Source organism: Equus przewalskii, chromosome 18, assembly GCF_037783145.1.
Source record: "Equus przewalskii isolate Varuska chromosome 18, EquPr2, whole genome shotgun sequence".
Classification (NCBI taxonomy): Eukaryota; Metazoa; Chordata; class Mammalia; order Perissodactyla; family Equidae; genus Equus; species Equus przewalskii.
The window spans coordinates 25,500,392-25,518,421 of NC_091848.1; the positions used below are offsets into that span (position 1 = coordinate 25,500,392).

Below are 18,030 nucleotides of genomic sequence, written 5' to 3' on the forward strand. Positions count from 1 at the left end.
AGCTATGCCACTAGCTAGCGTTGTGACCTCAAGCAAATTACTTAATCGCTCTATGCGTCGACTTCCTTATTTATTAAAAATGAGCAAAAACTCCCCATCGCCTCTGGTTGCTGGCAGAAATGAAGGTGACAATGCGTGTAAAGTACCAGGCACAAGGTATATGCAAAATAAAGGGCGCCTACCACGGCAAACATCTGTTAAGTAACCTGACCTACCTTTACTTTGCGCACTCAACACATTTACTGAGCATCCACGCTATTTCAGACCACCGGAGCGCTCCCTCCCAGATGGAGAAGCCTCACGTGGGGCCTGTGGGCCTTGTCCCGCAAGCCGTCTCACGACTGGCTGCGCCAATAAGAAAACCCCGCCCACAACCCCTTCGATGTCGTCAGCGATTGGACCGGCACTGTCCCTCAGGCATTTTGGTTGCTAGGCTCGGGTGGTGGGGTCCTAGGTTGCGCGTGCGCAGATGGAGAACGAAGATGCTTTCCGGTCGGGCGGGAGGAGGTGACGTCGGGAGCGGTGGCGGGCGGGGGCCTCCTGTAGCCCTGGGGACGTTGTATCTCTGGGCCCTCTGGCCGCGTCACAAGTCGGCGACTAAGCCTTGGCGGTGGTGGCCGAGGCGGCGAAGGCGGCAGCGGCGGCGACAGCTCTGGGGTTTGCGTCTCGGGGTGTGTCGGCCGCCGCTGCTGCTTGGGCCTGGTATGTACAAATGGCTGGTTAGGATTCTCGGCACCATTTTCCGTCTCTGTGACCGGCCGGTGCCCCCTGCCCGGGCCCTCCTGAAGAGGCGGCGCTCGAACAGGTGAGAAGAGAGGGGGCCCAGCGCCGGCCTAGTCGTTCCCTTCCCCCACCCGGGTTCGGCGAGGAGGGGCGCTGGTCCAGCCGGCCCGGCCCTGCTCAGCCGAAACAGTTGGGGGGCCGAGGCCGGAGAGCTGCGGGTCGCGGGTGTCCTGGTGACGTAGTCGCTCCCTCCGCTCTGTGCGGATGCGACTCCTGATGATGGAACGAGCTCGTTGTCGTTGGAGTGGCCGGTGATGGCTAGGATCTTTGATGTTCCTGTCAGAGTCCGGGCTGGTTGCTGTCAGCAACTGGGGCTTTATCGTATATTGCTGCTCTTGGGTTGAAAATTACAAATTGAAGGAATACTGTCTTTGTTGTGGCTCACTGTTCACGAAGCACACTCCCAAGTGTCATCTGTGGGTAATAACTGCAGTTAAGAGAAGTCAGATTCATAGCTTGCCCAAAGTCGTTTTGACTGCTGGTACTGTTCTCTCAGCACCAAGAGACAGCAGCTGTCTTGTTCTGAAACAGCTGTTAAGCTGCGTGTGTGTGTTTTCTTAATGGGAGGGAGGGAGAGTGGTTCTGTGCTTTAGGATTAGCTTATGAGAAAAAAAATTAGGTACCTCATTCCTTTAAAAAGATCACTAGTCCGTACTCTAAAATTCAGTTAGCATTTTGGGGAAACTGAAAGCTGTTCTGACTTAGCATTTACCCCTTGGTTTGTCCCATTTCACGGTGTCTACCTCCTTGCCTAAGATTTAATCTAGGGAATAAAATACCATACCAATTCTGTACAGCCCCCCCCCAACTTTTAGTGATCAAGTGTTAATTTCATTTCTTATTAAGCCTCGAGATCATTGAAGGGTGGTTTCTTGGAGCTTGAGAGAATAAGATAATTAATACATGAGTCTGAGAACACAGGTCATTGATAAAATTGGCTGTTGGCTAAATTCCATAATGTGTTCCAGAGAGGGCAAGGTTTCAACTTATTCTTCCTTTCTACCTTTCTGTAGGGTTGATACAAGGATCATTTTGGAACATGTTGTAAAGTGCCTAAAAGGATGCTTAATATATAGAAGGGTAGAGTTTGTTTATTCTGCCCTGGGGGTCTCGTGCAGAGGCTGGTGCGTGACAGGCACTTGGTACAGATTTATTGATTAAGGGAATATTAATTCCCTCTCCCCTGTCCTTTCTATTTGCTATGAATCCCTGCTAGTCAGGGAAACAGTGGTTTGGAGATAAAAAGCCTGTTCTTTATCATACAGCCTTAATCTAAAACAACTCTTCTCAGTGTGAGCCATTTTTCAGTCAAAATGAAGCCAGGAGGTCTTGTTGGGATGACTAAAGTTATGAAATGAATGGTTCCCCTGGGAGTTAGTCTGTTCACTTTTTTGTAAATATGATCAGTCATAATCATTTTTAGAAGATGATTTGGAGTATACCATGAAACTTTAGCATTCTTAAGGTATAGGTCCAAAAACTGCTGAATTCCCAAATTCTTAATTACCATTGTAATATAGTGTCCATGATAAAAATACAGTTAAATTGAACACCTTTTCTGGCTGAGAACTCTCTCTTTTTTTTTTTGAGGAAGATTAGCCCTGAGCTAACTACTGCGAATCGTCCTCTTTTTGCTGAGGAAGACTGGCCCTGAGCTAACATCCGTGCCCATCTTCCTTTGCTTTATACATGGGACGGCTACCACAGCATGACTTTTGCCAAGCGGTTCCCTGTCCGCACCCGGGATCCAAACCTGCGAACCCCGGGCTGCTGAAGCGGAATGTGCGCACTTAACCGCTGTGCCACAGGGCTGGCCCCTGAGAACTATCTTTTAAGGCCTTTTATATTGTCTACTTCTACCTGAAGTAGAAAATGACTTTATTATGGGCGAGGCGGGGGTGGGGGGGGGAGGGGGTGTCATCTTTGAAAAGGAAATTATTTGTTGTTTTAAAATCATTTCTGGAGAGACAAAGGAAATAACTAGTCCTGGGCTCTTACCTATGTTCGTTTACTAGCTAAGTGATTTCTGACCAATTTCAAGTTTGTGCTTTAGCCAAATCACAGATTGTTATATGATAGGGAGTTTTGGTTCTCTCTCAAATAGTTGAAATCATTGTGTGAAGTCCTCAAATGCTAAAGGCCTACTACAGAGTAGCGTTCTCTTTTAAAACACCAGTGGGATCTCATTTGATGACCAAGGGGCTGGAGGGGGCTGTGTTGTCTGAATAGTAAGTTTATTTATAGAGTGGATATGTGTGTATATAAAAATATATATGTGCATATATATATTTCTCTCTTTTCTCTTTTATCAGCACTCTGTTGTCTACAGTGGACACTGATGAAATACCAGCCAAAAGACCAAGATTAGGTATTGAATATTAATTTTAAAAATTAGTTTTTTTAATAGGAAAAATATACGCATGGAACAAAATTCAAAAGGTAACAAGTATATGCAGTGAAAAGGAAGTCTGTTTCTTGTCCCTTTGCTACTCAGTTATCTTTTCTAGAGGTAACTACTGTTACCGGGGACTAAAGTATCTTTCCAGATAAATAAGCCTATATGTTGAATGTGCATTTTAAAATTCTAAATCTTCCTATAAAGAAAAGGTGCTTTTTAAATTTGAGGAGAAAACATTGTGAAAACTGCTTCAAACTGAGTTATCTCGTTCAGATAGCTGAGTGAACCAATCTAATGTGTTGCCCCAAATTGTTTACTTCCCTATATCTGAAGGGCTAGACGTCAGTTGGTAGAAGAGAATAAAGCTAGATTAGAGTAAAAGGAAAAAGCACAATGGAATACCATAATAATAATTTCCTCTTTCTCAAAAATGAATGAATTTGGATCTACGTCCAGATGTGGTAGTTAAGAGTGGACATGTCTATGTTAAGGTTTCACTCAAATCCACTGAGTACTTATTGAGCATGTCTTACTGCTAACAAAGTGTTAGGTTCTACAGGAAGTACAAAAATGAGTAAGACAGGGTCTCTGTTTTTAAGAACCTTACAGTTGTAGGGGTATGTGATTATATAGTGGGGGGATATGACAGGTACATAAATAATACTAATGTCAGTGAGGATATTATAAGTGAAATAAGAAAAGTAGTAACAAAATACTGTCCAATTTTCAGCTGGTTAAGAGTCTCAGTAAATATTTGATGAAGTGGCTAGTATGTCATGAGATGAGTCTTGAAGGATGGATAGGAAGGAAAAGCATTCTAGGCAGAGGGAACAGTATGGGAAAGTTGTGCAATTCAGGAAATAGTGACTAGAACTCAGGGAAAAAGTTGGCAATAGAGAGATAGGTCAAATTGTAGAGGACATTGAATGCGAGGAATTTATACAAAATTCATTAGGACAGTATTTCCCAAAGCACAGGATAGATACCAATTCAGGAAATGATTTTAGGAGATTCAAAGTTCATAGCATTAAGTAACATTTGAATTATGTTATATGCTAAAAAAGTTGTATCCTTTTCAGTTATTTTTAATTTTCTGATTATTTTAAGTAGAAAAATCTTAATTTAATGCTAGTTATGTCTTCAATACTTGTCTAATATGTGCTAATCTCCCCTTTTTTAACAGGTTCAACTAGAACTTAGCATTGTTGTGTTTTCATTTCTTTATAAGACAAATGATGTCGCTTTATGTTAACAGTAGCCATATAAAATGACCTTTACAAATACATTTGTTTAGCAAAAAAAGTGAGTCAATTTTAAATAAAAATATAAATAAATAAGTATGTGTGGTAGAAAAAATTTTGACGTTAGTATTGCAGAAGGTTCCTGGTAATCATCTATTTCATGGACTTTTATATCTCTTCCATGATTTTCATGAAATATGTGTTATGATTTTCTGAATGGAAACTATAGAAGGGAACCTAAGCCAAGGGGGAAGCAGAGATAACACTTATTGGCAGAGTTTGTCAAGGTCTATAGCAGCACTGTTGATAGAGCTCTCTCCCGTGAGCGCTGCTGAACACTTGAAATGCGGCTAGTGCAACGGAGGAGCTGAATTTAATTTCAGTTAAATTTGAACTTACATAACTGCATGTGGCTACCGGCTATACTGCATCAGACAGTACAAGTCTATTGGTTGCTTTTGAGAGAAAAAGAGGAAGGGTAAAAGAAAAAAAGGAGCACCTTAGAATTGCGGACTCATGATCTTACAGATAAAAGGAGTTTTAAGAGATTTCATAGTCTAGTCTCAGGAAAATAAGGTGGTCTTATCCCCATTTTACAAATAAGGCAAGCCTTCCTTCCTTTTTTTTTTTAAGTCAGTGAGATTTTTGACAATCTTGGGGCATCCTCAGATTTTGACAAAATTTGTTAGGAAAATAAATATTATAATACTTTTTAGCTTATTAAGAGTACCTCTTGCCCTCTAGGGTCTGGATGACAGTCTGTGGATTCAGCACCAATTCCTAAAGTTCTTTTTCCTCCCACTTCAAGCACAGCAGAATGGAAGTGATGTCCCTCTACATTATTAGAGGGATAACCTGGAATTCTCTTTAATTCCTAAAATGAGAAACAAGTCATTTGGAAACTTTGGTACTTTTAAGTATTCTCTAGTTACAAATTATTTCAAATTGGATTCTGCTTTACCCAGCTATCACATCCTTCATGGTGTTTAAGTTATTCCCCTGTCATTCTGGAAAGTATTTTATATCTTATATGTTCTGGACTGCTTGTTGCTTAACAGCCACCATTTCAATTTCAGGCTATTTTTCTCTAAAGTGGAATGTGGCTAGGATGATGGTCTCTTTCCCTCAAACCTAGTGCTCTAAAATACCCTTAATTAGGAAATAGAAAGGAAATGGTAGAAAGCAAATCAGCAGTGTAGGAAGTGTGAGAATGGGGTAGTGTGATAAAAGGAGGAAGTGAGGAAAGCACTAAAATCTACCCTTCCCCTTATTTATTTACTTACTTATTTTGTAATCTTTATTTTTGGTGGCAGGGAGGGGTGAGACTGAGATCTTCCAGCACATCTTCAGTAGCAGAGGGATAGCCTTGTTTCATCGTAGATATTTAAGAGCTGCATATCTTATCCTTCACTAATTTCTACCCTGGGCATAGCCAAGATATAATAGGCACTTCGTGAGTAGTTGTTTAGGACACCTGTATTGTTACCTGCCCAGGAAGGAAGGACAAACCAGTGAGTAAATGATAGTGCTTCCTGTAGGATTCTGTCATACCTAGTGACTATTCGTTTCAGGTTAAGTTTTGCCCCTCTCTCTCTGGTAAAGAATTTTATATTCTGGAGAACGCATTTCTTAAAAGTTGTCATTTTAGGACTTTTTTTTGTGAATCACTCTGTGATTTGCTAAAGTGATGGTTTCATGTTTTTGTAGTATCCCAGATATTTTATTTACAAAAAAATCACAATGCTGGAATTCCAGTTATTCAGGTAGGAGAAAAATTATTTTTATAATTTTATCTCAACGGTTGAAAACAGAATTTCTAGTAAACACTGAAAGAGGCCTTTTTGTAATATAATCTTTTTTTTTTGCCAGAAGTTTATCACTCTATATTTATAGGTATATGTAATCTATATTACCCTGTCTAGATTGTTTTATTCACCAAGTGAAAACCAGTCTCTACAATGCTGCCAGCTTATTTGGATTCCCATTCCAGCTGAACACAAAGCCCATGGTAACTGCTGCTTGTAATGGAACACGGAATGTGGCCCCTTCAGAAGAGGTCAGTGGGGATAGGGCTCCAGTGGGGCTACTGATCTTTGTACTTAATCATTAAGGTTAAATTTTAGAAATACTCTCTTTTTAGGAATTAATGTGTAGAATAACTTCTTTCCAGCAATGTTCGTCTTTATTAGCCTTGATATAAAAGGCAAAAAATCAAAGGTTAAGAAATTACACGTTTAAAAAATATTTATGAAGAGCCTAATTATTAATACTTCTGCTTTTTAAATTTAAGTATGCATAAAGAACCTGGAATTGTTATTTTTTACATCATTTTGTGAGTCTTTACAAATTAAACATTTGGTTTTATTGATATCTCCTCTGTGAGCTAGCTAAATAATCACCAACAGAGTGATTTTTTTTTTCATATTAGAAACTTATTTAGATTTTAAAATTTAGATACTACAGATGTGATTCTCTTTGATTTTAAGGTATTTTCAAACTCATCATCTTGTGAACTGACAGGTTCTGGATCCTGGAACAACATGCTGAAACTGGGTGAGGTGGTCAAAATATTTCTGCTTCCCCCTACCTCCTTCTGCCAGTTTTTTCTGAGTTTTGAGAATATGAAAGGGAAACACTGATTTAGATAGGGATGAGAGCACAGACATATTCTCTCTACCATTCTAAAAAGCAAATAGCTTTCCTTTAGAATTGTCTTTGAATTCACTGTTGTGTTTTCTATTTGTATTATCAGTGTCCTTAATGTGACTTTGATCAAAGTTCATGCATTAAAAAAAAAACCCACAATACCCCACATTTCTTGAGAGCTTTCTCTGTGCCAGGCACTGTGCTAAGTTATCAGGAATAACAAAATAATAAAACCTTTAATAACAAAATAATGAAACAAATAACAAAATAATAAAACTTTTAATAACAAAACAAAATAATAAAACCTTTTATAGCAAAATGACAAAATAAATAGCAAAATAATAAAACCCTGCCTTTGAAGGACATCATGTGATTGGGGAACAGTCTTAGGTTCCCAGTTCTCCCAGGTTTATGGATTAGGATCCTCCACATCATCCTTAGACCCTGAAACTGAATTGTAACTACTGTATATCCTGTACAAAATGCTGTGGTGGGGAAAAATCAGAAGAAGCCAAGTCCTGAAAGTGGCTGTGGTCTCTGCCACACAGGCAGGCTGGTAAAGTTTGAGAGGAAGGTGAAAAAGAGCTTTGAGAGAGCTTGTGCGTTCAGAAGTCAAAAGTGGAAGAAGCTCAGGAAATGATAAAAACCTTAGATTAGTGCTCCTCAAACTTTTTTTAGTAAAGTACCTCTGGTGGCAGAGAAGAACAAAGGAGAATAAGTGCGAACCCCCGAGTCTGAGCATATCCCAAAGGACATGGGACAAAGATGATACTTCTTTGAAGTCTTTCATTTCATTTGAAAAGTTAATATAAATTAGATTTTATAATCTATTCGGAGTGTTTGAATATATAAATGTTTAAAATTATTTACCATTAAAATCAATGTGTGGAAGGGATGGTAGATTTATCTCGTGCCTGAGGTAGTGGCACTATATTTCTGTGTAGCCTAGTCAGAGAAGCACAGGGATTCCTAGGGCAGGTTTTATATATAAAGATGTCCACAGTTTCTAATCTGAAACCCTTGGAGATGTGTTTGGGAATTCCAAATTTTTCCTATTTTGGGTATGTTGTGTTTATTAAATATTAGTTTAAAACCCCATGGGATTGAACATTGGTTCAAGTCAGGTTTTGCAAACAAATGAATTCAGGTCAGTATAGGTTTTGCTGCTACTGACTTATGAAAAAACTTTTAGTTTTAGATCTGTTTGCATTTTGGAGTCCTCAGGGACTCCAAGCCCCTGTAGTAGCTCCAGCAGAAAATGTGGCTGATGAAAATTTTGTTACCCTTTTTTGAAGTATAGTAACCATCTCACAAGTGTTGGAAGCTTCTGGTGAAATGTAGTAATATATGGCAGGTTTTCATTTAAAAATACTTCTGTTTTCTTAGGAAGAAGAAACAATTTACTTAATTTGATTAGATTATGGAGTTTGTCATCATTGGGTTCTTCATGCTTCTTGTTGGTCCCAGCAAGCAAAACTAGAAAAGCTTGCCTATGAGTTGTTACTACTTACCTGAGATCAGAGACAAACTAAGCAGTATTGCTTTTCCTTTTTTTTTTTCCCCTGGGGAAGATTTGCCCTGAGCTAACATGCATTGCCAATCTTCCTCTTTTTGCTTGAGGAAGATTTGCCATGAGCTAACATCTGTGCCAGTCTTCCTCTATTTTGTTTGTGGCTCACCACCACAGCATGGCTGCCGACAAGTGGTGTAGGTATGCCTGTGAACTGATCCTGGGCCACCAAAGCGGAGCACGCTGAACTTAACCACTAGGCCATGGGGCCAGCCCCACTATTGCTTTTCCCTTAACTTTTATAAAGTTTGTGCTGCATCTCTGCTGTATAGTAATAGAATTTGAAAAAATAAGATACTTAGTGCTAGAAAGTAGATTGCTCACAGATTTTCTTTTCTAATGCAGACTGTTCACAGGTTTTTTGTTGTTGTTTTTACAATTACAAATGCATTTTTAAATAGGTAATAAATCTCCTAATGGAATAAGTGACTATCCAAAGATCAGAGTGACAGTAACCCGAGATCAGCCTCGCAGAGTCCTGCCTTCCTTTGGGTAAGTGTTAAATTCTGCCCTTCTGGAAGTGGAGACTTTGCACTTATTAGGTGCTCACTCTTGCTAGGCATTCTCCCTTTGATTCTGTTATGTAATCTTGTTAAGTAAATACTCTAAGGTTAGTAATTTGCCGAATATCATACAACTAGTGAGACACTCGAACTCAAGTGTGTTACTTTTTCTACCACATTATATGCTTATAGCGTCTGATTTTGCAAACCTTTTAAAAAAGAAATGTCCCTCAGTTCTACACTTTCTTTTGAAGTATAATACCCATACAGAAAAGTGCAGAAATCATGTGTATGGCCTGATGAATTTTCATACACTGAACCGTTCTTATTATTTTCTTAGTAATTTTCTTCTCCTTTCTGTGTGGTTACTTCCTAGAATTTCTACTGCTTGGATAGTAGACTTTCTGGATTGATCTAATTTTCCTATATATTATCTTCTTTTGTGGTTGTCCTTGCCTTTTTTTTTTTTTAAGATTTTTTTTGTTTTTTGCCTTTTTCTCTCCAAAGCCCCCCGGGACATAGTTGTATATTCTTCGTTGTGGGCCCTTCTAGTTGTGGCATGTGGGATGCTGCCTCAGCGTGGTTTGATGAGCAGTGCCATGTCCGCGCCCAGGATTCGAACCAACGAAACACCGGGCCGCCTGCGGCGGAGTGTGCGAACTTAACCGTTTGGCCACGGGGCCAGCCCCTGTCCTTGCCTTTTTTTAAAAAAAACATCTTTCCCTGATTTTTTTTTCTTTTGGTTTCATAGTTTTTAAGTCGTAAGCATCCTTCTTCCTACTCCCCATGGTTTTTTCCAAGCATCTTATTCTTATTATAAGGATGCAATATCTTATCTCTAAAGTTAATTTTTTTTAAATTTCTTCTTCTTCTTGCTCTATCTGCTTCCTCTGAATTTCTCCTCCCCCTTTGGATTATTTTGGTCTTTCATATAGTCTTTATTCAAATACCTGATAATCTTTGTCTATCCACACATATTTAAGAGTGAGGCACAAACTAGGGCTCTCTGGAGTTGGATAAACGGCTAATAGTAGCGCTAGGAGAGAAAGTATAAAATGAGTCTGGAACATCTTATGCCAGAAATTAAAGGAGTGCTCAAAAACTGGGGGCATGTCAACATGACCCAGGAGGAAACGTGAGGGGGCTTTCACTGGCCCAACTGGGGACAATGTAAGCATCAAAATGAAGAAAGAGGAATACAGATGCTAGTAAATGTATAGCATGGGAGGGGAAAGATCTTCTCTGTAGTAAAATGTCAACTAATAAGTGTAGAAGGAATGATAGAAAATTACCATTTTGTAACTATCATGGTAATAACTGATATGTACAGGAATCGTCAGTTGAGCTGAAACTAGTAAGTAAAAGTTTAATGAGGTATGGGATATTTACATAAACTAAAAATATCTCTCACAAATTAATCATTAATTACAAAGGGAAAAGTAGTAACTTTAGAGTGGAGAAACTTGCCTGACACCATATTAACCAAAGGATCAAAGTTAAAGTCACCCACATGGGGCAAACTCACATGACCTCCAGATACATTGCACTGAGAAGGACATCATCACTTAATGTAGTATTCCTGCAGAAATCAATGATCTGAATCTAATTATGAGACAACTGGGTAAGCTGAAATTAAGGTTCATTCTACAAAACAACAGGCCTGTACTCTTCATTATACTGATGAAGAAAGACTGAAAAACCGAGATTAAAGGAGACCAAAGATAGACGACAGCTAAATGCAGTGTGAGCTCCTGCTTTGAATCCTAGATGGGAAAAAAATTTGCTATGAAATATATTTTTCATACCTCTGGAGAAATTTGAATATGGGCTCCATGTTACATATTGTATCGCTGCTGAAGTTCCTGAATTTGATGATTGTATTGTGGTTGTGTAAGTGATATCGTTGTTCTTGGGAGATAGTACTTGAATATTTAGAGGTGAACTTATTCCCTAAGCATTTAATGCTATAAAATGTCCCTATAAGCAAGGCTTTAGCTGCATCTCACACATTTTGAAATGTTGGTTTTAATTTTCATTCAATTTAAAATATTTTCTAATTTTTGTTTTACTTCCTCTTTAACCTGTGATTATTTTGAAGTGTAGAATTACATTGTTTAACTTCCCAATATTTGGGACTTTCCAGATATTGTTTTGTTATTTATTTCTAGTTTAATTCCATTGTGGTCAGAGAATATATTTAGTATGATTTCAGTTCTTTTAAATTTGTTAACATTTGTTTTATAGCCTAAAATATGGCCTATCTGGGTGATGTTCAATGTGCACTTGAAAAGAATATGTATTCTGCTGTTGTTGGGTGGAGTGTTCTATAAATGTCAGGTCAAGGTTGCTGATAATGTTTTACAGGTCTTACCGATTTTCTGTCTACTTTTTTATTGATGAGCAAGGAGTGTTGATGTTTCCTACTGTAATTGTGGATTTGTCTATTTCTCTGTCTGGTTATGTCAGTTTTTGCTTCATGTATTTTGAAACTCTGTAGGTGAATATATGTGACCCAGATTCACCAGTTGCTGTCACTTTGCCCTTTTGCTTTATCATTTTCTGTCATATACATATTTTTTTCTGAACCATTTGAGAGTAAGTCTTAGACTCATGCCCCTTTAATCGTAAGTATTTGAGTGTGTTTATTTCGTAAGAATGAGGACCTTCACTTCCATAATCACAGATTACCAAAATGAGAAAATTTAACATTGGTGTAATACTATTATATAATCTTATTTAAATTTCTTCATTATAGAAATGATTTTTTCTGGTCCACGATTCAGTGCAGGATCGTGTATTACATTTAATTTTCATGTCTCTTGGATCTCCTTTAATCTGGAACAACTCCTCAGCCTTTCTTTGACTTTAATAGCATGGATATTTTTAAGAAGTACAAAGCATTTCTTTCGTAGAATGTCCCTTAATTTTGTCTGATTTTTACTCATGATTTATTTTGATTATGCAGTTATTTTTTTGTAAAAACACTAGTACATCTGTGGTGGTGTATCGTTTTTAAAACATCACATCAAGAGAAGTATGATGTCATTTTGTCCCATTATTGATAATGGCAGGAGAGGCAGGCTCTGTCACCAGCAACAATGACTGGGTGGACACTTCATGGCTTCTATTTGTTTAGCACTTATTAATTTAGCATTTATCAATTTAGCATTCAGCAGATATTTATTGAGTGTCTTTTGGCTTAGATCATGTATTATGATACAGTGGTGAAAAGATGTAATCTCTGTCTTCATGGAATTTAAAGTTTAGTGTGGGATGTGGACATTAAACAATCACACCAGTAATTAATTCCACTGGTGCCAGGTGACTAAAGGAGCAGCACAGTACCAGAGGAGGGTGTGTGTAATAGGGGAGCTAAATCCAGAGTTGAGGTTGGAAGATTGGGCATGAGGAAGAGGGCAGAGGCTTTCATGTGGGAGCCCTGGTGACTGGAAATAGCAGAATTTCATAGCAGAATTCTGGGGTGCCCTCTGCTCTAGAGATAGATCTAACTTTTGTGAATGATAGTTGTCTGATTTGCCAGGAGCAAGCTTAACCTGGGACAGCTTAATCACAGGATGGTCTGGAGCTTAAATTCCAGCAACTTAAGCAGTTTGGTGATAACTTTTTTTTCCCCTGTCTTTCTGTCTCTCAGTTTTACCTTGAACTCAGAAGGCTATAATAGAAGACCCGGTGGCCGACGCCATAGCAAAAGCAATCCAGAGAGTTCCTTAACGTGGAAACCTCAAGAGCAGGTTGTAACAGAGATGATCTCTGAAGAGGGTGGCAAGGGTCTGAGGCGTCCCCATTGTACAGTGGAGGAGGTAAGCCCTTATAGCCTGATCTCTTTTAAAAACTATTTCATGAATTTGCAGGGGAATAAATAATATATGTACTATGGTACAAAATTCCAAAGGTGTGAAAGGGTGTATGGTGACTGTAAATTTCCCAGTTTCCCCTCGGTATCTGGACCCACCACCCTGTTTGGCTCTTAGCAAGTAACCACTGATACTTGATGTATCCCTCTAGAGAGATTCTCTACGTAGGTAATTTCGTCAATTTTCAGATGTAGTTATTTTCACCATAGGAAAGAGAAAGGAACCATGTTAGGAAAAGATCAGATTATAAATTCTTTCTTTTTGGGTGCCTGAATTGTTCTAACTTGTTTCTTTTATAAGCTGTAAAAACTGTGACTGGGTAAGGGAAGTAAGTGGTGTCCATCTACTTTTTCCTTCCCTTTTTAGGGCACTTAGCATTATGTCTTCATCAACAGTCTTTTCTTCAGTTCCCTCTTGAAGTCTTCACTTATTCCAGGAGAATTTAGAATTATTCCCGTATCTGGCATTCCTCAGGATTATCACCTGTTGCAATTTGCTAGATGGTTTTCTGAGCCACTTAATTTAGTTCAAAGAAGTATTTGTTTGGGTCCCAGGTGATGTGCTAGTTGTCAGCAATTCAAAATTGAATGAAATATAGTCCCTGTCCTCTAGGAGCTTATATATAAATAGTAGTAATCGACAGAAGTGGGCAGAGAGAGGAATGGACTGCAGCCCAGGAGGGATTTTTTTCTTTTTAATTGCGGTAACATTGGTTTGTAACATTGGTTTATAACATTGTATAAATTTCAGGTGTATATCGTTATATTTTGATTTCTGTGTAGATTACATCATGTTCACCACTCAAAGACTAATTACAATCCATCACCACCCACATATGCCTAATCACCCCTTTCACCATCCTCCTTTCCCCTTCCCCTCTGGTCCAATCTCTGTTTCTGTGTGTTTGCTTGTTGTTTTTATCTTCTACTTATGAGTGAGATCATGTGGTATTTGACTTTCTCCCTGTGACTTGTTTCACTTAGCATAATAGCCTCAAGTTCCATCCATGTTGTCACAAATGCCCGGATTTCATCGTTTCTTATGGCTGAGTAGTATTCCATTGTGTATACATACCATATCTTCTTTATCCATTTGTCCCTTGATGGGCACCTAGGTTGTTTCCAAGTCTTAGCTGTTGTGAATAATGCTGCAATGAACATAGGGCTGCATGTGTCTTTACGCGTTCGTGTTTTCATGTTCTTTGGATAAATACCCAGCAGTGGAATAGCTGTATCATATGGTAGATATATTCTTAATTTTTTGAGGAATCTCCGTTCGGTTTTCCATTGTGGCTGCACTCTCACCAGCAGTGTACAAGGGTTCCCTTCTCTCCACATCCTCTCCAACACTTATTGTTTCCTGTCTTGTTAATTGTACCCATTCTCATGGTAGTGAGGAGATATCTCATTGTAGTTTTGATTTGCATTTCCCTGATAGTTAATGATGTTGAACATATTTTCATGTGCCTGTTGGCCATTTGTATGTCTTCTTTGGAAAAATATCTGTTCATATCTTTTGCCCATTTTTTAAATTGAGTTGTTAGGGTTTTTATTGTTGAGATGTATGAGTTCTTTGTATATTTTGGATATTAACCTCTTTATCAGATACATGGTCTGCAAATATCTTCTCCCACTCGTTAGGTTGTCTTTTTGTTTTGTTGATGGTTTCCTTTGTGCAAAAGCTTCTTGGTTTGATGTAGTCCTATTTGTTTATTTTTTCTGTTGTTTCCCTTGCCCAGTCAGACATGGTACTTGAAAATATGCTGCTAAGACTGATGTTGAAGAGCGTACTGCCTATGTTTTCTTCTAGAAGTTTAATGGTTCCAGGTCTTACATTCATGTCTTTAATCCATTTTGCATTAATTTTTGTGTGGTGAAAGATAATGGTCTGCTTTCATTCTTTTGCATGTGGCTGTCCAGTTTTCCCACCACCATTTATTGAAAAGACTTCCCTTTCTCCATTATATGTTCTTGGCTTCCTTGTCAAAAATTAGCTGTCCATAGATATGTGGATTTATTTTTGGGCTCTTGATTCTCTTCCATTGATCTGTGTATCTGTTTTTGTGCCAGTACCATGCTGTTTTGCTTGCTATAGCTTTGTGTAGTATATTTCGAAATCAGGGAATGTGATACCTCCAGCTTTGTTCTTTTTTCTCAGGGTTCCTTTGGGTATTTGGGGTCTTTTGTTGTTCCATATAAGTTTTAGAATTCTTTGTTCTATTTCTGTGAAAAATGTAGTTGGAACTTTGATAGGGATTGCATTGAATCTGTGGATTGCTTTAGGAAGTATGGGTATTTTAACTATGTTAATTCTTCCAATCCAAGAGCATGGAATATCTTTCCATTTCTTTGTGTGTTTTTCAATTTCTTTCAAGAATGTCTTATAGTTTTCAGTGTACAGATCTTTTATCTCTTTGGCTAAGTTTATTCCTAGGTATTTTATTCTTTTTGTTGCAATTGTAAATGGGGTTGTATTCTTAATTTCTCTTTCTGCTACTTGGTTGTTGGTGTATAGAAATGCAACTGATTTTTGTTTGTTTTTTGAGGAAGATTAGCCCTAGCTAACTGCTGCCAATCCTCCTCTTTTTGCCGAGGAAGGCTGGCCCTGAGCTAACATCGTGCCCATCTTCCTCTACTTTATATGTGGGATGCCTACCACAGCATGGTGTGCCAAGCGGTGCCATGTTTGCACCCGGGATCTGAACTGGCGAACCCCAGGCTGCCGAAGTGGAACGTGTGCACTTAACTGTTGCGCCACCGGGCCGGCCCCAAAATGCAACTGATTTTTGTATGTTGATTTTGCATCCTGCAACTTGACCATATTCATTCATTCTTTCTAAAAGTTTCTTAGTGGATTCTTTTTTTTTTTTAAGATTTTTTATTTTTCGTTTTTCTCCCCAAAGCCCCCCGGTACATAGTTGTGTATCTTTAGTTGTGGGTCCTTCTAGCTGTGAGACATGGGATGCCGCCTCAGCATGACTTGATCAGTGGTGCCATGTCCATGCCCAGGATTTGAACTGGCGAAACCCTGGGCCACCGAAGGAGAGAGTGCAAACTTAACCACTCGGCCACAGGGCCAGCCCCTCTTAGTGAATTCTTTAGGGTTTTCTATATATAAAATCATGTCATCTGCAAATGGTTACAGTTTCACTTCTTCCTTTCCAATTTGGATCCCTTTTATTTCTATTTCTTGCCTGATTGGTCTGGCTAAGACTTCCAATACTATGTTAAATAAGAGTGGTGACAGTGGGCATCCTTGTCTGGTTCCTGTTCTCAGAGGGATAGCTTTCAGTTTTTCTTCATTGAGAATGATATTAGCTGTGGGTTTGTCATATATGGGCTTTGTTGTGTTGAGATACTTTCCTTCTATACCCATTTTATACAGAGTTTTTATCATAAATGGATGCTGTATCTTGTCCAGTGCTTTCTCTGCATCTATTGAGATGATCATGTGATTTTTATTCTTCATTTTGTTAATGTGGTGTGTCACATTGCTTGATTTGCAGATGTTGAACCATCCTTGCATCCCTGGAATAAATCTCACTTGATCATGTCTGATCTTTTTAATGTATCCTTGTATTTGATTTGCTAGTAATTTCAGTTGAGGATTTTTGCATCAATGTTCATCAGTGATATTGGCCTGTAATTTTTTTTGTTGTTGTTGTTGTCCTTGTCTTGTTTTGGTATCAGGGTAATGTTTGCTCCATAGAATGAGTTAGGAAGCTTCCCCTTCTCTTCAATTTTTTGGAAGAGTTTGAGAAGGGTAGGTATTAAATCTGTGAATGTTTGGTAGACTTTACCAGGGAAGCTGTTTGGTCCTGGACTTTTGTTTTTTGGGAGATTTTTGATTACTGTTTCCATCTCCTTATTTGTGATTGGTCTATTCAAATTCTCTATTTCTTCTTGATTCAGTTTTTGGAAGGTTGTATGATTCTAAGAATTTATCCATTTCTTCTAGATTATCCAATTTGTTGGCAGACAGCTTTTTGTAGTATTCTTTTATAATCTTTTGTATTTCTGAGATGTCTGTTGTAATTTCTCCTCTTTCATTTCTGATTTTATTTATTGTGCCCGCTCTCTTTTTTTCTTGGTGAGTCTAGCTAAAGATGTGTCAATTTTGTTTATCTTTTCAGAGAACCAGATCTTGGTTTCATTGATTTTTTTCTTTTTTTTTTTTTTAGTCTCTATTTCATTTATTTCTGCTCTGATTTTTATTATTTCCTTCCTTCTACTGACTTTGCGCTTTGTTCTTCTTTCTCCATTTCCTTTAGGCGCACTGTTAGATTGTTTATTTGAGATTTTTGTTGTTTGTTGAGGTAGGTCCATATTGTTGTAATCTTCCCTCTTAGAACTGCTTTTTCTGCATCCCATAGTTTTTGGTATGTTGTATTTTCATTTTCATTTTCATTTGTCTCTAGGTGTTTTTTAAATTTCTACTTTGATTTCTTCATTGACCCAGTCGTTGTTCAATAGCATTTTGTTTAATCTCCACATACTTGTGGCTTTTCTGATTTTCATCCTGTAGTTGATTTCTATTTTCATATCTTTGCGGTTAGAAAAGATGCTTGGTATTATTTCAATCTTCTTAAGTTTATTGAGACTTGTTTTGTGGCCTATTATGTGATCAATCCTAGAGAATGTTCCATGTGCATTTGAAAAGAATATGTATTCTGCAGTTTTGGGATGGAATGTGCTATATATATCTACTAAGTCCATCTGGTCTAATGTGTCATTTAAGGCCAATGTTCCTTATTGATCTTCTGTTTGGATGATCTATCCATTGGTGTAAGTGGAGTGTTAAAGTCCCCTACTATTATTGTGTTACTATTTCTCATTTTATGTCTGTTAATAATTACTTTATGTATTTAGGTGCTCCTATGTTGGGTGCATAGATATTTACGAGTGTTATGTCCTCTTGCTGGGTTGTTCCCTTTGTCATTATGTAGTGCCCTTCTTTGTCTCTCTCTCCCTTTTTTTTTTTTAAGATTGGCACCTGTGCTAACATCTGTTGCCAA

General features: G+C 38.3%; 1 protein-coding gene and 1 long non-coding RNA gene across 4 annotated transcripts in view; one reads left to right on the forward strand and one right to left on the reverse strand.

The window, feature by feature from the left end:
- The first annotated feature begins 403 nt into the window (after window positions 1-403).
- Window positions 404-18,030, forward strand: part of SENP2 (SUMO specific peptidase 2) — a 41,031-nt gene continuing 23,404 nt past the window's right edge. The window contains exons 1-6 of one of the 3 annotated variants that reach the window (XM_070582471.1): window positions 404-805; window positions 3,096-3,151; window positions 6,345-6,478; window positions 6,909-6,975; window positions 9,040-9,130; window positions 12,794-12,962. In XM_070582471.1, the coding sequence (XP_070438572.1) occupies window positions 483-805; window positions 3,096-3,151; window positions 6,345-6,478; window positions 6,909-6,975; window positions 9,040-9,130; window positions 12,794-12,962 (840 nt within the window). In that variant the 5' untranslated portion in view covers window positions 404-482. The remainder of the gene's footprint in view (window positions 806-3,095; window positions 3,152-6,344; window positions 6,479-6,908; window positions 6,976-9,039; window positions 9,131-12,793; window positions 12,963-18,030) is intronic. The other 2 variants (XM_070582469.1, XM_070582470.1) reach the window with 2 other exon arrangements.
- Window positions 706-6,448, reverse strand: LOC139077008 (uncharacterized). The gene is made up of 3 exons (XR_011529121.1): window positions 5,706-6,448; window positions 5,153-5,296; window positions 706-1,197 (listed from the first exon to the last, which is right to left on the reverse strand). It is a non-coding gene; the product is annotated as an uncharacterized lncRNA (long non-coding RNA).